This window comes from Bos javanicus, chromosome 19 (genome assembly GCF_032452875.1).
Source record: "Bos javanicus breed banteng chromosome 19, ARS-OSU_banteng_1.0, whole genome shotgun sequence".
Classification (NCBI taxonomy): Eukaryota; Metazoa; Chordata; class Mammalia; order Artiodactyla; family Bovidae; genus Bos; species Bos javanicus.
Genome location: NC_083886.1, coordinates 47885757 through 47906297, shown reverse-complemented (window position 1 = coordinate 47906297; position 20541 = coordinate 47885757). Strand labels below are relative to the sequence as shown.

The 20541-nt window shown below is 36.0% G+C and overlaps 1 protein-coding gene across 1 annotated transcript in view; it reads right to left on the bottom strand.

Moving 5' to 3' along the window:
• EFCAB13 (EF-hand calcium binding domain 13) overlaps nt 1-20541 on the bottom strand; it is a 216171-nt gene that overhangs the window by 127381 nt on the left and 68249 nt on the right. The window contains exons 10-13 of the mRNA XM_061392253.1: nt 16433-16924; nt 12825-12962; nt 10881-10952; nt 2063-2206 (exon numbers count right to left, since the gene is read on the bottom strand). Coding sequence (XP_061248237.1) covers nt 2063-2206; nt 10881-10952; nt 12825-12962; nt 16433-16924 — 846 coding nt within the window. The remainder of the gene's footprint in view (nt 1-2062; nt 2207-10880; nt 10953-12824; nt 12963-16432; nt 16925-20541) is intronic.

The window sequence follows — 20541 nt, the reverse complement described above, 5'->3', positions numbered from 1 at the left end:
CTCTACTCCGTTTGTTGCTTGTCCTATTTGTATTATCTTCTAATAAGAGAAGTTCTTCATTCTAATGTAGCAAAATTTATCAATCTTTTCTGCTTAATGATTTTGTATTTTTTTTTGAAACGTCCCTCCTAACACTAAGTCAGAAAATTTTTCCTCTTTTTTTCCTAAAACTTATCCTGTTCACATCTGGAAAGTATTACTGAATATAGCATATAGATAGGGATTCAATTCCTTTTTTTCCGTTTGAAGAGTTAATTATTCCAGCACCATTTATTAAATGGTGTTTCTTTTTCCTCTTATGATCTACCACCTCATTATATATATTGCCATATATGTGTGTAGATAGATTTGGAAGTTCCTTCTATTGTCTTATTGATCAATTTCTCTATCCCTGTGCCATTCTCACACTGTTTAAATTACTATAGCTTTATAATGAGCCTGGATAATCCAGAAAGCACGTCTCAGTCAACACCATACACACACACACACACACACACACACAACTACATATGTTTTTCTTCTTCTTGGCCTTTACTCACACATACAAATATTAGAATTAGCTCATCAAAAAAGTTAGGGTTTTATTAGTATTGTTTTGGATAAACATTAATCAGATTTGACAGTCTTGGGTCTCTGAATCCATGATATGGGGTATATTACCATTTATTTAGGTATTTGTAATGTCTTTTAAAAGTTTTATCATTTTATCCACATAGGTCTTATATAACTTACAGTAGATTTGTTTCTATTTCTTTTTACTTTTTATTATGAAAAATTGTAAATACATTCAAAATAGAAAGTAAATGGCAATGAGCACCATGTACACTCCCTAGATGCAAATATTATCAACTCATGGTCATTATTATTTTATCTATAACCATATACACTCCTCTACCTCACTCTCAACCTTTCTTTTTAGGAAAGTTGCTGCTATGTTCTAGGGGCACCTAAAAGAATTGGTACCTTTATTATGAACTGTGGGCTTTGACATAATAAACAGTCATTCTTTGCCCCCCTTCATGCCTTTAGTCCTGACTTGTGTCAATCAGAGAGTAAAATCACAAACCCTACCTTCTGTTTACATTTTTGCCTAGGGGGAAAAAATGTCTGAAAAACTATTCAGTTAGTTCAGTTCAGTTCAGTTGCTCAGTCATGTCCGACTCTTTGCGACCCCATGAATCGCAGCATGCTAGGCCTCCCTGTCCATCACCAACTCCTGGAGTTTACCCAAACTCATGTCCATCAAGTCGGTGATGCCATCCAGCCATCTCATCCTCTGTCGTCCCCTTCTCCTCCTGCCCCCAATCCCTCCCAGCATCAGGGTCTTTTCCAATGAGTCAACCCTTTGCATGAGGTGGCCAAAACACTGGAGTTTCAACTTCAGCATCAGTCCTTCCAATGAACACCCAGGACTGATCTCCTTCAGAATGGACTGGTTGGATCTCCTTGCAGTCCAAGGGACTCTCAAGAGTCTTCTCCAACACCACAGTTCAAAAGCATCAATTCTTTGGTGCTCAGCTTTCTTCACAGTCCAACTCTCACATCCATACATGACCACTGGAAAAACCATAGCCCTGACTAGACGGACCTTTGCTGGCAAAGTAATGTCTCTGCTTTTTAATATGTTATCTAGGTTGGTCATAACTTCCCTTCCAAGGAGTAAGCGTCTTTTAATTTCATGGCTGCAGTCACCATCTGCAGTGATTTTGGAGCCCAAAAAATAAAGTCTGACACTGTTTCCACTGTTTCCCCATCTATTTGCCATGAAGTGATAGGACCACATGCCACGATCTTAGTTTTCTGAATGTTGAGCTTTAAGCCAACTTTTTCACTCTCCTCCTTCACTTTCATCAAGAGGCTTTTTAAGACTGCTTATTTCTGGACACTGAGATTTTGAGAGTCTTGTACTTTTTAGTATTTTTGTACTTTTCTGTATTGGCTTAACTTTAATGGACTTTTTTTCCAATAAAAACTGTAAAGTCATCACTCTGAGGAAAAGAATAGCAAACTGATCCTCTTTTCAGATATATCAACCCAGTTTTCCTGAAAATATGTCACTTACCACCAACTTCAGTCAACTCTGTGATCTTCTGAAATTCTGGCTTAGAAAGGTAAACTCCTAAATTTTGAAGACAAGTGTTCAGATCCCCATAATCAATATTTTCATCTTTAATTTTATCAATAGCTTTAACGACATCAGTCAACACTGAAAATAAAGCAGTATGCAAATAAGTATTAAATATACGTCAAAAAGAAAACACCAATAGTAAGATGAATTTTGGTTTTAACACATCAACGAAATACTAAAAATTTCACAAATGTTATATATGAAAAGAATTGATGCTTTCAAATTGTGGTTCTGAAGAAGACCCTTGAGAATCCCTTGGACAGCAAGGGGATCACACCACTCAATCCTAAAGGAAATCAAGCCTGAATATTCATTGGAAGGACTGATGCTAAAGTTCCAATACTTTGCCCACCTAATGCAAAGAGCGGACTTACTGGAAAAGACACTGATGCTGGGAAAGATTGAAGGCAGGAGGAAAAGGGAGTGACAGGCATGAGATGGTTGGATGGCATCATCAATTTATGGACATGAGTTTGAGCAAACTCTGGGAGATTAGTGAAGGACAGGGAACCCTAGCATGCTGGAGTGCTGCAGTCCATGGTTTCGCAAAGAGTCAGACATGACTGAGTGACTGAACAACTGAAAGTAGGTCAAATATGATCCAATTAGCTTTGAAGTGTGGTGAGAAGACAAAAAATAAACATAACAAGTTAAACATGTCTCCTTGGCAGGGGCTGTGAAAGAGGCAATATTTCTCTTAAGAGGTCTAATCACGACTAAGTTTAATCATAAGTAGTTTAATTATGACTAAACCTGGTTTAATCATGACTAGTATAGGATGATAATAAAAAATTTTATAATTTTTGTAAATTGTACTTTCTTTGGATAATTAGATTATGGTTTTGATTATATTTTTCTTTATATTTCTGCATAATCCAAATATGTCTAATCACCTTGTATAACACAAATAATTATAAAAAGTATTTCATCTTCAAATGTTTCTCATAGACACTTTTAAAACGAGTGTAAAGAAATAACTCACAAAGAAAAAAAAGAAAAGTATTTTCAGAATCTTTAATAATATGAATATTAATAAGTTATAAAATCACAGTATGAAATATTTGGAGAAAAGAGAAGAAAGAATCAATGAACTGAAAGACAGAAAAATCACTCAATGAACAACACAAAGAAAATAGGTTGAAATAAAAAAGAAGAGAGTCTCAGGGACCTGTAGCTGTATAAAAAAATGATCTAACATTGTAAAATCAGAGTCTCAGAAGAAAAGAGAGACAGCATGGCTAAAAAGGTACTCAAAGAAATAACGGCTAAACAATTTCCAAATTTTTAGCAACAGATATGAACCTACAGATCCAAGAAAATAAGTGAAACTCAAACAGGATAAAGCCAAAGAAATCCATGTCAAGACACATCATAATTAAACACAGAGAAAAAATTTTTAAAGTAGTTAAAGAAAAATGACACCTTACCTATAGGGGGGAGAAAAAACTGATGAAAATTTCCCTCAGAAACCATGGACACCAGAAAGAAGTGGCACCATATTTTTCAAGCGCTGAAAGAAAAGAACTTTCAACCCCAAATTCATACTTAGAAAAAAAAATATCCTTCAGGAATGAAAGGAAAATCAAGATGTTCTCAGATGAAAGAAAATGAAGAGAATCTATTGACAGTAAACCAATGAATGGTTAAATGGAAGATGTTTAAACAGAAAGAAAAGGATAAAACAAAGAACTTTGGAGTATCAGGAAGGAAAAATAAAAAGTGGTAAGCCAAAATATGGGTAAATATAGTAGGCTTTCCTTCTCTTAATTTTTAAATCACATTTGATGGTTGAGGCAAAAATTATAAAACTGTCCAATATGCTTTTAAATATATGTAAAGGATATATTTAAGACAATTATATCATACATATGGGAGGATAAAGGGACATAAGGATAGACAATATTTCTATACTTCATTTGAACTGGTAAAATAATGACAGCAGTAGACTGTGATAAGTTATATATATATATATATATATATATATATATATATATATATAAAATACTTGAAGCAACCACCAAAAAGAGATACATTCTAAAATAATATAGATAAATCAAAATGGAATTCTAAAAATGGGCAAAATATTTGAATATATATTTCACCAAAGACACCTGAATGGCTAGCAAACATATACAAAAATACTCAACATTATTAGCCATTAGGGAAATGAAAATTAAAAGCAAAATAAGATATCACTAGACACTTATTATAACAGTTAAAATTTTAAAAAACCAAGCGTTTACAAAGGTGTGAAGAAACTAGAATCTTTATACATTGCTGTTGAGAAAGAAAATGTTATAGCTACTTTGGAAAACAGTTTGGCAATTTGTTAAAAACCTAAACATAAATTTACTATACAGACTAACAATCTTTCTCCTAGGGATTTACCCATGAGAAATAAAAGCATATGTCCATAGAAAGACATGTATGCAAATATTAATTTCATTACTACTGATAAAAGTCACAAATTGAAAAAGTCAAATGTCTATGAACTTGCCACGCATCAACAAAACAGAGTATATCTATAAACTGTAATATGAATTTGTCCATAAAAAGGAATGAACTATTGATACTTACTGCAACATGAATTAACCTTAAAAACATTATGCAAAATGAAGGAAGCCAAGTATGAAAGACATGTTGTATGATTTAATTTGTATTAACTGTCAAAAAAAAAAAGGCCCAATCATAAAGCCTGAAAGCAAATTAGTGGTTGTCTAGGGATTGGGTGAAGATGAATTAAAATGGGCATGAGAGAATTTTCAGGACTGATAGAAATGTTACAAACTGGATTGTGTCTACTTCTGGATATATAGCTAAAATAATCAAAGTAGCAGCCTAAAGAGATATCTGCATGCCCATCTGTATAGTAGTACTATTCACAACAGCCAAGTGGTGGAAGAAACACATGTGTGCACTGACAAATGAATAAGCAAAATGTGGTGTATCAGATAAAATCAGATCAGTCCCTCATCGTGTCCGACTCTTTGCGACCCCATGAACCGCAGCACGCCAGGCCTCCCTGTCCATCACCTACTCCCAGAGTTCACTGAGACTCACGTCCATCGAGTCAGTGATGCCATCCGGCCATCTCATCCTCTGTCGTCCCCTTCTCCTCCTGCCCCCAATCCCTCCCAGCATCAGAGTCTTTTCCAGTGAGTCAACTCTTCGCATGAGGTGGCCAAAGTACTGGAGTTTCAGCTTTAGCATTATTCTTTCCAAAGAAATCCCAGGGCTGATCTCCTTTAGAATGGACTGGTTGGATCTCCTTGCAGTCCAAGGGACTTTCAAGAGTCTTCTCCAACACCACAGTTCAAAAGCATCAATTCTTCGGCACACAGCCTTCTTCACAATCCAACTCTCACATCCATACATGACCACAGGAAAAACCATAGCCTTGACTAGACGGACCTTTGTTGGCAAAGTAATGTCTCTGCTTTTGAATATGCTATCTAGGTTGGTCATAACTTTCCTTCCAAGGAGTAAGCGTGTTTTAATTTCATGGCTGCAGTCACCATCTGTAGTGATTTTGGAGCCCAGAAAAATAAAGTCTGACACTGTTTCCACTGTTTTCCCATCTATTTCCCATAAAGTGGTGGGACCGGATGCCATGATCTTCGTTTTCTGAATGTTGAGCTTTAAGCCAACTTTTTCACTCTCCTCTTTCACTTTCATCAAGAAGCTTTTGAGTTCCTCTTCACTTTCTGCCATAAGGGTGGTGTCATCTGCATATCTGACGTTATTGATATTTCTCCCGGCAATCTTGATTCCAGCTTGTGTTTCTTCCAGTCCAGCATTTCTCATGATGTACTCTGCATATAAGTTAAATAAACAGGGTGACAATATACAGCCTTGACGTACTCCTTTTCCTATTTGGAACCAGTCTGTTGTTCCATGTCCAGTTCTAACTGTTGCTTCCTGACCTGCATACACATTTCTCAAGAGGCAGATCAGGTGGTCTGGTATTCCCATCTCTTTCAGAATTTTCCACAGTTTATTGTGATCCACACAGTCAAAGGCTTTGACATAGTCAATAAAGCAGAAATAGATGTTTTCCTGGAACTCTCTTGCTTTTTCTATGATCCAGCAGATGTTGGCAATTTGATCTCTGGTTCCTCTGCCTTTTCTAAAACCAGCTTGAACATCAGGAAGTTCACAGTTCACGTACTGCTGAAGCCTGGCTTGGAGAATTTTGAGCATTACTTTACTAGCGTGTGAGATGAGTGCAATTGTGCGGTAGTTGGAGCATTCTTTGGCATTGCCTTTCTTTGGGATTGGAATGAAAACTGACCTTTTCCGGTTCTGTGGCCACTGCTGAGTTTTCCAAATTTGCTGGCATGTTGAGTGCAGCATTTTCACAGCATCATCTTCCAGGATTTGGAATAGCTCCACTGGAATTCCATGACCTCCACTAGCTTTGTTCGTAGTGATGCTTTCTAAGGCCCACTTGACTTCACATTCCAGGATGTCTGGCTCTAGGTCAGTGATCACACCATCGTGATTATCTGGGTTGTGAAGATCTTTTTTGTACAGTTCTTCTGTGTATTCTTGCCACCTCTTCTTAATATCTTCTGCTTCTGTCACAATTTGTATGGAAATACAAAAAACCTTGAATAGCCAAAGCTATCTTGAGAAAGAAGAATGGAACTGGAGGAATCAACCTACCTGACTTCAGGCTCTATTACAAAGCCACAGTTATCAAGACAGTATGGTACTGGCACAAAGACAGAAATATTGATCAATGGAACAAAATAGAAAGCCCAGAGATAAATCCACGCACATATGGACACCTTTTCTTTGACAAAGGAGGCAAGAATATACAATGGAGAAAAAACAATCTCTTTAACAAGTGGTGCTGGGAAAACTGGTCAACCACTTGTAAAAGAATGAAACTAGAACACTTTCTAACACCATACACAAAAATAAACTCAAAATGGATTAAACATCTCAACGTAAGATCAGAAACTATAAAACTCCTAGAGGAGAACATAGGCAAAACACTCTCCGACATACATCACAGCAGGATCCTCTATGACCCACCTCCCAGAATATTGGAAATAAAAGCAAAAATAAACAAATGGGACCTAATTAAACTTAAAAGCTTCTGCACAACAAAGGAAACTATTAGCAAGGTGAAAAGGCAGCCTTCAGAATGGGAGAAAATAATAGCAAATGAAGCAACTGACAAACAACTAATCTCAAAAATATACAAGAAACTCTTACAGCTCAACTCCAGAAAAATAAATGACCCAATCAAAAAATGGGCCAAAGAACTAAATAGACATTTCTCCAAAGAAGACATACAGATGGCTAACAAACACATGAAAAGATGCTCAATATCACTCATTATCAGAGAAATGCAAATCAAAACCACTATGAGGTACCATTTCACGCCAGTCAGAATGGCTGCAATCCAAAAGTCTACAAGCAATATATGCTGGAGAGGGTGTGGAGAAAAGGGAACCCTCTTACACTGTTGGTGGGAATGCAAACTAGTACAGCCACTATGGAGAACAGTGTGGAGATTCCTTAAAAAACTGGAAATAGAACTGCCTTATGATCCAGCAATCCCACTGCTGGGCATACACACTGAGGAAACCAGAAGGGAAAGAGACACGTGTACCCCAATGTTCATCGCAGCACTGTTTATAATAGCCAGGACATGGAAGCAACCTAGATGCCCATCAGCAGATGAATGGATAAAGAAAGCTGTGGTACATATACACAATGGAGTATTACTCAGCCATTAAAAAGAATACATTTGAATCACTTCTAATGAGGTGGATGAAACTGGAGCCTATTATACAGAGTGAAGTAAGCCAGAAAGAAAAACACCAATACGGTATACTAACGCATATATATGGAATTTAGAAAGATGGTAACAATAACCCTGTGTACGAGATAGCAAAAGAGACACTGATATATAGATCAGTCTTACGGACTCTGTGGGGGAGGGAGAGGGTGGGGAGATTTGGGAGAATGGCATTGAAACATGTATAATATATATATAATATATATTATATAATATATATATTATATATATATTATATTATATATATATTATATATGTATTATATATATATTATATTATATTATATTATATATATTATATTATATTATATTATACATGTTTCAATGCCATATATATATTTATATTATACATTATACATTATATATAATATAATGTATAATGTATAATATAAATATGTATGAGACGAGTCGCCAGTCCAGGTTCGATGCACGATACTGAATGCTTGGGGCTGGTGCACTGGGATGACCCAGAAGGAGGGTATGGGGAGGGAGGAGGGTTCAGGATGAGGAACACAGGTATACCTGTGGCGGATTCATTTCGATATTTGGCAAAACTAATACAATATTATAAAGTTTAAAAATAAAATAAAATTAAAAAAAAAATCTTCTGCTTCTGTTAGGTCCACAGGGGAATATTATTCAACATGAAAAAGGAAGGAAATTCTGATACATGCTACAACACAGATCTTGAGGGCATTATGATAAACAAAATAAGCCAGTCACAGAAAGACAAATGCTGTATGATTCTACTAGGGTATCTCAAGTGAACAAATTCACAGAAACAGAAAGTATTGTAGAATGATGATTTCCAGAGATGGAGGGTCAAGGATGGGTAATTTTTATTTAACTGGTATCGGTATATAGATATAACTGGTATACAGATTAAGCACAAGCTGGAATCAAGATTGCTGGGAGAAATATCAATAACCCCAGATGTGCAGATGTTACCACCCTTATGGCAGAAAGCGAAGAAGAACTAAAGAGCCTCTTGATGAAAGTGAAAGAGGAGAGTGAAAAAGTTGGCTTAAAACTCAACATTCAGAAAACTAAGATCATGGCATCTGGTCCCATCACTTCATGGCAAATAGATGGAGAAACAATGGAAACAGTGACAGACTTTATTTGGGTGGCGGGGCTCCAAAATCACTGCAGATGGTGACTGCAGCCATGAAATTAAAAGACACTTGATTCTTGGAAGAAAAGTTATGACCAACCTAGACAACGTATTAAAAAGCAGAGACATTACTTTGCCAACAAAGGTCCATCTGGTAAAAGCTCTGGTTTTTCCAGTAGTCATGTATGGATGTAAGAGTTGGATTATAAAGAAAGCTGAGCACCAAAGAATTGATGCTTTTGAACTGTGGTGCTGGAGAAGAGTCTTGAGAGTCCCTTGGACTGCAAGGAGATCCAACCAGTCCATCCTAAAGGAAATCAGTTCTGAATATTCATTGGAAGGACTGATGCTGAAGCTGAAACTCCAATACACTTTGCCACCTGATGCAAAGAACTGATTGATTTGAAAAGACCCTGATGTTGGGAAAGATTGAAGGCAGGAGGAGAAGGGGACAACAGAGGATGAGATGGTTGGATGACATCACTGACTCGATGGACATGAGTGAGTAAACTCTGGGAATTGGTGATGGACAGGGAGGCAAATGCCAGGAGACAGTGATGGACAGGGAAGCCTGGCATGCTGCAGTCCATGGGGTTGCAAAGAGTCGGACACGACTCAGCAACTGAACTGAACTGAACTGATAAGAGTTTCAATTTTGTAAGATAAAAAGCTCTGGAGATTGGTTGCACAACAATGTGAATGCACTTAAAACTAAAATTACTGAAATGTACATTTAAAAATTGGTAAGATGGTGAGACTTGCCTGGTGGTCCAGTGGCTAAGAATCTGCCTTCCAGTGCAGGAGATACAGGTTCAATCCCTGGTCAGGGAACTAAGATCCCGTATGCTGTGGAGCAACTAAACCCACGTGCACTGCAACTAGAAAAAGCCTATGCGCCACAACAAAAGCCCACTCGTCACAACTAAAAAAAGCCTGTGCACCACAACAAAGACCCAGAGCAAAGAGTCAGCTATGACCAAGACAGACACTACTTCACAAAATAGCAATGAAAGAATGATTGAATTTGTGAATGAATGATTGCATGGTGAAGCATTCAAGAAACCGATTTACTACTAGCATCTTGAAGGAATCCAGAGATTTAAGCACTTATATTAACCAGAAATGACAAATGATAATATAGCTTTTAACATGAGATTCTTCATCTAGGTATAAAAGGAAGTTTCTTCCTTTGGATTAATTTTTTCTTATCTGAGAAGTCTTTAAGGAGAGACAGAAAGTTAACTTCTTTTTAAGCATATGAATAAACAGAAGGAAATAAAACAGCATGCCTTCATAACTTTCATTGCTTTTTAATCTCACAGAAAAAAATTAATTATTTATATAAAACATTAAAATATTGCAAATAATAAAAAACTAGATTGTGGTGTGACTATAAATTTGTAAATCAGTGCATGGGAGATTCTATGTATGTAAATTTTACCTCAATAGAACTGTTTCTTTTTTAATGTTCTAAAACAAAGATAAACCAAAGTATTTGATTCAAACAAGTTCCTCCTTAAAAAAGTAAATCATTCATCAATAGCTAATAATGGAGCTAATTACCTATTTGACCTCCTCATTATCATTATCATTACTGTACATGGGTATAGCACTCTCCAGTTCATAAAATCCACATAACAATCCTGTGAAGTAAGCAAGTTAATTCTTAGTACCATGATACGTAAAGTTTTTAAAAAACTGCCAATGGCTTGTTAAAGGTTTTGTAATTATTAGTACATAAAAAAGCAAATTCAGTTCATTGAACCTAATTCTCCTCAACCTAACTGCTCTTTCCTCAAATGACTTTAAAATAAACTTCCCACCTACCATCATATTCAGGAAGATTTTGCTCTTTAGAGACAGCACTCACAAAGTCATCTAATTTCACCATTCCGTTTTCTGTAAAATAAAAAGTTGAGATGATACATTCTATTATGCTGCTGCTGCTGCTGCTAAGTCACTTCAGTCGTGTCCAACTCTGTGCGACCCCATAGACAGCAGCCCACCAGGCTCCCCCGTCCCTAGGATTCTCCAGGCAAGAACACTGGAGTGGGTTGCCATACTTTTGTGTAAAAGGCAAATTCACATTTTAATACAACTATGAAAAAAAATACTTACCTTCACTTAATCATCAGCTTATTTCTACTACATAGCCTGTCTCCCTAGATGAGTCTTTCTAAATTAGGTCTGTTCATTTCATTTCAACAATCACTGAGAGTATATTAGTGCCAAGAACTATGCTAGGCACCAAGGACACCAAAGTAAGTAAGACACAGTCCCTGCTTTTTCAATGTTTATTATAAAGTGCAAAGGACAGGGTTAGGTACTCAGTTCTTGATAGATACAGGGAAAAGGAAAGGTGCCCAAAGAGATGGACCATGAGAAAGCTAATGAGTCTATTTCACATAATTATGAAAACCCAGTCAACCAATATGCTATCCACTGATACCTTGACAATGCTAACCAGCCCTAACAGACCCACATATCCCCAATCCCTACCCCCAGTATCCAGCTAGTCCAAACAACACCTATTTTAGGTACAAACCTTCCACAGTGTTCATACTAATCCTGATAATCAGAAGAAAGGCTGAAAAAATTTAGTGGCTTCTACCCTTTAGATTTTTTAAAATTTATTTTGTATTAAGGTAATATTCATCTACAGCATTACATGTATATTTCTACCTCAATATACGCTACAGTGTGCTCACTACCAAAAATGTAGTTTCCATCTGTTATCATACAATTGATCCCTTTTACCCATTTTGTTCCACCCCCAACACTTACCCCTGGTAACCATTTACTCTGATCTCTACTCCTTAGATTTTTTTTAAAAAATCAAACCTTCTTATTTGCCTTACCTAACAGTTTTGCTCAGGGTCTAACAATTCACTTCTAATGTTATTTCTGTCAGTCTTTTCCCAAAATGTTGCCTATGCCCTCTTTTCAACTGAACTTTTGCTGTGGAAAATTCTTACTTAATGATAAAGCAACTTCTCTAACACAAAAACCTTTCTTAGAAACTCAAACTCTGCCCTAAACTTAGGCTGGTGAGTGAGATATGCTATTTTATTCCTAGATGCTATTTAATAACTGCTTGCCTTGATTAAGTATCACTAGCCCTAAATTCCTAGCTACAGTACTCCCTCTACATTTTAGAATCTCCAATTATTTCTCCTTGGACTCCCTAGGCTATTTACTGAGAGATTTTTGAACCTTTGGGGTATTGCAGTCTTGCTACTTGAACCTCTCTTCTATAACTAGATAAGCTTTCCCCAGGATCTGTCCCACACTAGAAGACACAGCTAGGACTAGTGATGAAGAACCTTACAGAAAGAATTCTGAAATACAAAAGACCTACCTAGACCCTCCAAATCAATCTATTACATCAAATTTCCCAGAAATCATTTTTTACTACTCTCAATTTTAAAATATATGTATATACTGGTGTATAGTTGATTTACAACCTTGTGTTATTAATAGTTTTTGCTCTACAGCAAGGTGAATTAGTAATACATATATCCACTTTTTTTAGATTATTTTCCCATATAGGTCATTACAGAGTACTGAGTGAAGTTCTCTGTGCTATACAGTTGGTCCTTATTAGTTACCTATTTTATATATAACTACTTCCAATTTTTGTTTGTTCTTTCTGAATCTTCTTTAGAATGACCCATTCCATTCCCAGTTGAGAGATCTTACTCCAACATTTAATAATATCATGTAAAACTATCTAATTTTTTTTCAAAAAGTTTGATATTATCAGTCTCTCACCATTTCTAGCAGTTTCGGTCACAATCTTCTTGAATTCTTTATCTGATAAAGTAATTCCTATTGAAGGCAAAATGGACTGAAGTTCTTCTGCATCTATGTAATTTTCTTGGAGTTTTTTGATAGTTTCACAGACATTTCCTAAATATACAAAATGTGGAAGACTATTCAGCAACATAATTTATGTGTCTTAGCAATAATTGGCAGCTAAAGTCTTTTTCTTATAATCAGAAATCAAGTTTTACTTAATACCACCTTAAAACTCTTCATATTTATGTTGTATCTTACATTATACCTAATGTTTCTCTTACAGCTCAAACACAAAACTGTCTTGAAATTCTATGAACATTTATAAACTATTTGTTTGGAGGATCAATCTGTTCCAGTGGCCCAGCCAATGAGGTTTGATTCTTTGTTTGGTGGGGGGGCATATCACACAGCTTGTAGGTCTTAATTCCCCAAACAGGGACTGAACCCAGACATTTAGCTGTGAAAGCACAGAGTCCCAACCACTGGACTGCCAAGGAATTCCCTGCAGCTTGTTTCTGATTAAAATATAATGAAGGAGTCCAAGAGATCAAAACATCAATGTGTCATGTTTAAATTTCAAGATTTCAGACAAAAATTGAGAGTTCTCTCCCATCCTATCACTTTACCTACCATTTTTCAGTTCACAACCTTCAAAATTATAAAATTCTAGCAGACACACATGACCGTAATGAGCTTCCTAATATAATGTACTGAAATGGGAAAAATATCACCTCTGTTGTATCCTGGCAAAAATGTATACCCTGAATTTATTCATGAAGAAATACAAGAAAACCCAAAATGAGGGACACTACACAAAACAACTAGTCAATGCTCTTCCAAAGTATCAAGGTCATGAAATATTGAAAAACCATCCCAGATTGAAGGAGACTAGGACACATGACAACTAAGTGTAACATGTGGTCCTGAATGAGATTCTGGATCAGAAACAGGACATTCATAGAAAAACAGTCAAATTTTTAATAAGGTCCTATATTAGTAAATATTGTTGTATCAGTGTTAATTTTCCAGTTTTTTGTTATACTGTGGTTATACAAGATATTAATAGGTCAGAACGTTAGATGAAGAGTATGTAGAAATGTTTTCATTTCTGTGTAATTCTTATGAATTTAAAATTATTTAATAATGAAAAATGTTAAATGTTTTTTAAATGTAAATCAAGTGGCAGTCACATTTCACAGATGCTCAATCATCATCAGTTTATTTGGAGAAGTTGTATGAGATAAACTATTTTATCCTTTTCCAAATACAGAATGCTAAGTATGACAGTGGTAGGTGAAATCATTTGATTTTAGTGATACCAGCAAGGTAGATAACCACTTTCGACCACAATCCTGTTCTACCCACTGGCTAAATGCCTGCTACTCCATTATTCCCTTAATCAGAGCTTTAATTCTTAATGAAATACAAGAAAACTCAGAGACAGAAATAAGGCATGGCATAAAAGCAGTGCATCAGTAAAGGAATCAGAATAAACATCTTTATGCCTCCTTAATAGATAACACTCCTTTTTCAACTGAGTTATTAGAAGCATGCATGTGTGTGTGTTAGTCACTCCATCGTGTTCAACTCTTTGCGACCCTGTGGATGGTAGCCCACCAGACTTCTCTGTCCATGGATTCTCCAAGCAAGAATACTGGAGTGGGTTGCCATTCCCTTCTCCAGGGGATCTTTTTGACCCAGGGATTGAACCCAGGTCTCCTGCACTGCAGGCAGATTTGTTAACATCTGAGCCACCAGGGAATAAGAACCACTAATGATTCACAAAGCATTCATCTTAACAACTCCAGTCAGTACTAAATATAATTTTTAAAGGCTGGTAAATTTCTTGAAATAAAACAAATATAAATTAACTCCAGCTGAGGTCTATAGAAAGGAGTGTTTAAGTGGGTTCCTTACACAATATGTCCCTGGAGAAGGACATGGCAACCCACTCCAGCATTCTTCCTTGGAGAAGCCCATGGACAGAGAAGCCTGGTGGGTTATGGTCCATAGTGTTGCAAAGAGTTGGACATGACTGAAGTGACTAAGCATGCATGCACATACACAATACTTCCATGATATAAGTAGTACATAAGAGAAAAACATACTCTGGCTGGGAAGTCACTGCTCATGTTTGAGGAATATCATAAAGCCTTAGGGATCTGAGATGTATACTATTAATTATTTTCTCTTGATATTCCCACATCCATAAGAAATAATACCTGAACAGTGTGGAGATTCCTTAAAAATCTGGAAATAGAACTGCCATACAACCCAGCAATCCCACTGCTGGGCATACACACGGAGGAAACCAGAACTGAAAGAGACACATATACCCCAATGTTCATCACAGCACTGTTTACAATAGCCAGGACATGGAAGCAAATTGATGCCCATCAGCAGACAAATGGATAAGAAAGTTGTGGTACATATACACAATGGAATATTACTCAGCTATTAAAAAGAATGCATTTGAATCACTTCTAATGAGGTGGATGAAACTGGAGCCTATTATACAGAGTGAAGTAAGTCAGAAAGAAAAACACCAATACAGTACATTAACGCATATATATGGAATTTAGAAAGATGGTAATGATGACCATATATGCAAGACAGCAAAAGAGACACAGATGTAAAGAACAGACTTTTGGACTCTGGGAGAAGGCGAGGGTGGGATGATTTGAGAGAATAGCATTGAAACATGTATATTATCATGTGTGAAATAGATCTCCAGTCCAGGTTCGATTCATGAGACAGGGTGCTCAGGGCTAGTGCACTGGGATGACCCTGTGGGTTGGGTTGGGGTGGGTGGTGGGAGGGGGATTCAGGATGGGAACACACTGTACACCCATGGCTGATTCATGTGAATGTATGGCAAAAAAATCACAATATTGTAATTACCTTCCAATTAAAATTAAAAAAAAAAAAAAAGAATACCTGAAGTACTATGGATATCCTAAATTTAAATTATGGAACTCTGAGCAAAAATTTCACATAGACTTCATATATAATTGGTTAAATAAATGACCAAAAAAAAAGCATTTCCAAAGGAAAATAGGTCCTCTACTTTCTCGGGAACTTGTTCAGTTGCTAAGTCATGTCTGGCTCTCTGCAACCCCACAGACTGCAGCACACCAGGCTTCCCTATCCTTCACCATCTCCTGGAATTTACTCAAACTCATGTCCATTGAGTCAGTGATGCCATCCAACCATCTCATCCTCTGAACTTGAGTGATTCCAATTAATCACTGAATAAACTTCTCAGCCCAAGTTCAGTTCAGTTCAGTCGCTCAGTTGTGTCCGACTCTTTGCGACCCCATGAATTGCAGCACGCCAGGCCTCCCTGTCCATCACCAACTCCCGGAGTTCACTCAAACTCATGCTCCCCTTAAAAAGGGAGCATCTGGAAAGGAACTGCTATCAAAACCACAGTATTGTATCCCTGGCCTGAATTCCAAAAGTGATGGTTATCCAGAGTATTGACAATTGAAATGCCTACAACTATCTAATAATTGCTTACTTCAGCTCATATCTATAATAACTAAAGGGCCCAGATGTTGTCTTACATATATGATACTGACCCAGAGCATTAATTGCAGTTTTTTCCTTAGATGAAACTTGTTTTAGAAGACTAGAGCTCCTTCTCACAGCTGGCTTCTGAAGTTTTGGGATACTAAAAATATCACTTTTATCCAGGGACTTTTTGAGGCCTGAAACATGCTTCAAGTCTTGTGGTTTAGACTTTGAGTCATGAATTTCAACTTTCTCTGAACTTTTCTTAAAGTTCATGCCATCCTTTGAATATGGTTCCTGGAATTCTATATCACTGCTATCAATCTCATCCTGGAATTTTCTTATTTGCAAAATATTTTTTGGTCTTTTAAATTCATAGTCATCATTCTCACTCATAATTTTATGATTTTGGAGGCTCTTTGTATTTGACTTTTGGAATAATGATGATTCAGACAGTCCAGAAGATAAAATGCTTTTCTTCCTATATTGTGGATAGCATCCTGACACATTTGATAACTTTCTTGAAGTAGCTTCATCCAAGGCTGTTCCTTCCATAATTGCTAAGCAAAAGAAACATCCATTAATTCATTTACCTGTACAATTTGTAAAGCCTTTTAAAAACAATACTTATGTCCTCATGAAAACTTTTCAAGACATTATCATTTGCTCAAATACATCAGATGAAGTTAATAACTAATACAGCTGATGACCAAAAGGTTAACTATTGACTAGGTTAAATATAATCTACTGGTTTAATATAGTTAAATACTTCCATCCAACACTATTCATAGCAACACTGAATCTAAAGCAAAAGCCTACTGAAGTACACGGTTCTCATTCCTTACTCTTTCCCAATTCAGAAAGATAATAGACTAATAAACCAATATAGATACAAATCCCTTAGTTACGAGGGTGCAGAAATATGAAGAAGTTGTAAAGGGAAATTTTTAAATATTTACAAAGTTAGAACACTTTATAAATAAAATGATACTCTCCTAAAGTAAGACAGTAAAATAATAACCCTCTTAAAAATTTGCAGCATTTGCAGGAGGTTAGTAACTTCATACATAAAATAAAGTTTTTATAAAAATATTAATATCCAAGTTGGGGCTTCATTTACAAAATCCATCCCATGGCTCAGAATAGTACCTTGCATTTGAATAACACATTTAAAAATATATCAAATGTTATAACACTTGACCCTCAAAATAATTCCATGAGAGCATCAAGTTCCTATAAAACCAAAGAAAACAAGAGACTTCTAATAGAGTAGCAATACAATATTGATTATGAAGACATTTCATTTAGAGGAAAAAAAAAAGTTTCTTAGCTTAGGGTGTATTACAATGAACAACTGAAGGAAAGTGTTTGGATTTTAAGTGAAAAGTAAAAGTGAAGTCACTCAGTCGTGTCCGACTCTTAGCGATCCCATGGACTGTAGCCTACCAGGCTCCTCCATCCATGGGATTTCCCAGGCAACAGTACTGGAGTGGAGTGCCATTGTCTTCTCCTTTAAAAATTTAGAAACTTAAAATTATTTTATTATTATTATTTTTTTTTTTTTTTTGTAATTGACATATAACATTTTATTAGTTTTATGTATAAAAAGTCTAGAAATCCTTGAAGATAAAGACATTGACCTCTAAGTGCTACCTCTCAAAAAGGAATAGGGTAAAAAAACAAAATCTTTGACATTTCTGCTATTGGCCAAGACATCATAATAGGAACTAACTTTACCCTCCAACTTTAAGCAACTGAAAAACTGGACAAGATATGTGAAAAAGAACAATTTTCAGACATCAGACAAGAGGTAGCATAGGACAGTAATCCTTTAAAGAAGGGTAACAAATGAGCTGAGCCCTACCACTGCACTAGCTTACTGTCTGGACAGTTTCCACAGCACAGGAAAGTAAAACCTAAATAGAGCCCACTGGTCTGAATGAGTAGAGAGAAGAGATTAGGAAGGCCAAAGAGGCTAGAATATGAGAGCAAAGAGAAAACAGAACTGCTGAGCTCTGGAGATCAGTGAAGGGGTCTGCTTGACACTTTGGCTGAGTACTGATCTGTACATACATGAGAGAGCATGACCTAATAACAAGGAAATAATTACCATAAAATTATAGGTAGAACAATTCCTAAGAATAATTTATGATCTCACCAACCAAAGCAGAAAGATCTTATAATATATGGGACATCTAGTAGAATCATCTGAAGAATGCTACCTTAGTAGTGGAGCTAAATTAGCATTAAAAGCTACTCTGAGATCACCCTTAAAAAACTTTAGAAAACAAGCTTCCAAAGGACCTAACTGATTCCAAGTAACTCAACTGCATCAGGACAAAATCCAACAGTATTTAAAGGAATGCTACAAAAGTCAGCAAATAACATAAACTTCACAATGTATCATATCCCATCAAAAACTACTAGGCATCCAAAATAATAGGAAAATATAAGCCACAATGAGCAGAAAAATCAATTGATAGAAACTGGTTCAGAAATGGAAGAGCTCATAAAACTATCATACAAATACATTAACACAGTAATTATTAGCATATTTTATATATTCAAAAAAGTAGAGGAATATATTAGCAAGTTGCTTTTATTCTCTCTGTGTCCTTTGGCCACTTGGCCTTAGACATGCGCATTGATATAGAACTGTGTAGCAGAGTGTTGTTAAGTAAATCACTGTTTTCAGCTAGAGAAACAAAAATGAGAGCTCTCAGAGATTAAAAAGTACTAAATAGATTGTGGAGAGGGAGTATCTCAGGAAAATGATCTCATAAAGCTGCTTATAAACTCCTGCACTCACCCCTGATCTGCACATGCATGAATTTGGCCCTAAACAATACACCATGACTCTGAGAACTAAACTTCAGGATAGACCACTACCCAAGTTCCACTTTGGCTCTGGATGACACACAGATTTGAATAGCACTGCAAAGGCTATGAAAAACAAACTGATATTGAAACTGAAAAACACAGAAAATTAATTGAAATTTGTGGCCTAAACCAAATTGAGTCAAATTCCTGCCAAAACTAGATTTCAACATTTTCCATAGAATTTTCAAAGAATTTTAGACCCACAGTCTCACAACTTAATCTTCAAAATGTCCAAGATATAATTCAAAACCACTTCACATGTGAAGAACAAAGAAAATCTCAGTTTGCATGGGAAAAGACAAGCAACTGATGTCAAGACCAAGTTGAAAAAGACATTGAAATTGCCTTATAAAAACTTTCAAGCAAGGAGCTCCCAGGTGGTCCAGGGGTTAAGAATCTGCCTTGCAATTCAAGGGACACAGGTTCAATCCCTGAGAACTAAGATCCCACATACACCAGAGCAACTAAGCCCAGGTACCACAACTACTGAGCCTAAGCATCATAATTAGAGAGCCCATGCACCACAATGAAAGATCCTGCATGATGCAATGAAGCTCCTGCATGCTGCAACTAAGACCCAACACAGCCAAATAAATAAATAAACTTCTAAGGATCTATTAAAAAAATGCTCCAAATTACAGTGAAAAAAAACCAACACTCAGAAAGATAGAAAGTCTCAGAAAACAAAAGATATAAAGAAGAACCAAATTTGGAAATTTAAAACTTAAAAATATAATAATTAAAGTAAAAAAAATTAATCAGATAGGTTCAACAACATAATGGAGATGTCAGAGGGATAGTTTATGAAACTGAAGGCACATTAGTTGAAATTATTCAATTTAAACAGTAGAGGTAAATAAGAATGAAAACAAGATTAACAAAGTGTCAAGGCTCTGTGTGACAACATCAAAGAGGGCTAACATTTGTGTCTTTGCAGTCTCAAGAAGGCAGGGGAGAAAATGTGGTGCAGAACAAATATTTGAAGTTACAATGACAGAAGATTGCAAGTTTGGCAAGATAGATCCAAGAAGTTCAGTGAACCCCAAAAGGATAAACTCAAAAAAACACACTCCCAAAGCATCATAATCAAATGGCTAAAAACTAAAGAAAAAAGAAAGTATCTTGAAAGCAGTCAGAGAAAAACAGTGTATTTTATTATTTGGATAACATCAGGTTTCTTTTCAGAAACTGTGGAAGTCAAAAGTAAAAAGAACAACATTTTAAAATGTTAAAAGAAAATAACTGTCAACTCAGAATCCTATATCCAATAAAAATATCCTTTAGAAAGTAGAGAAAA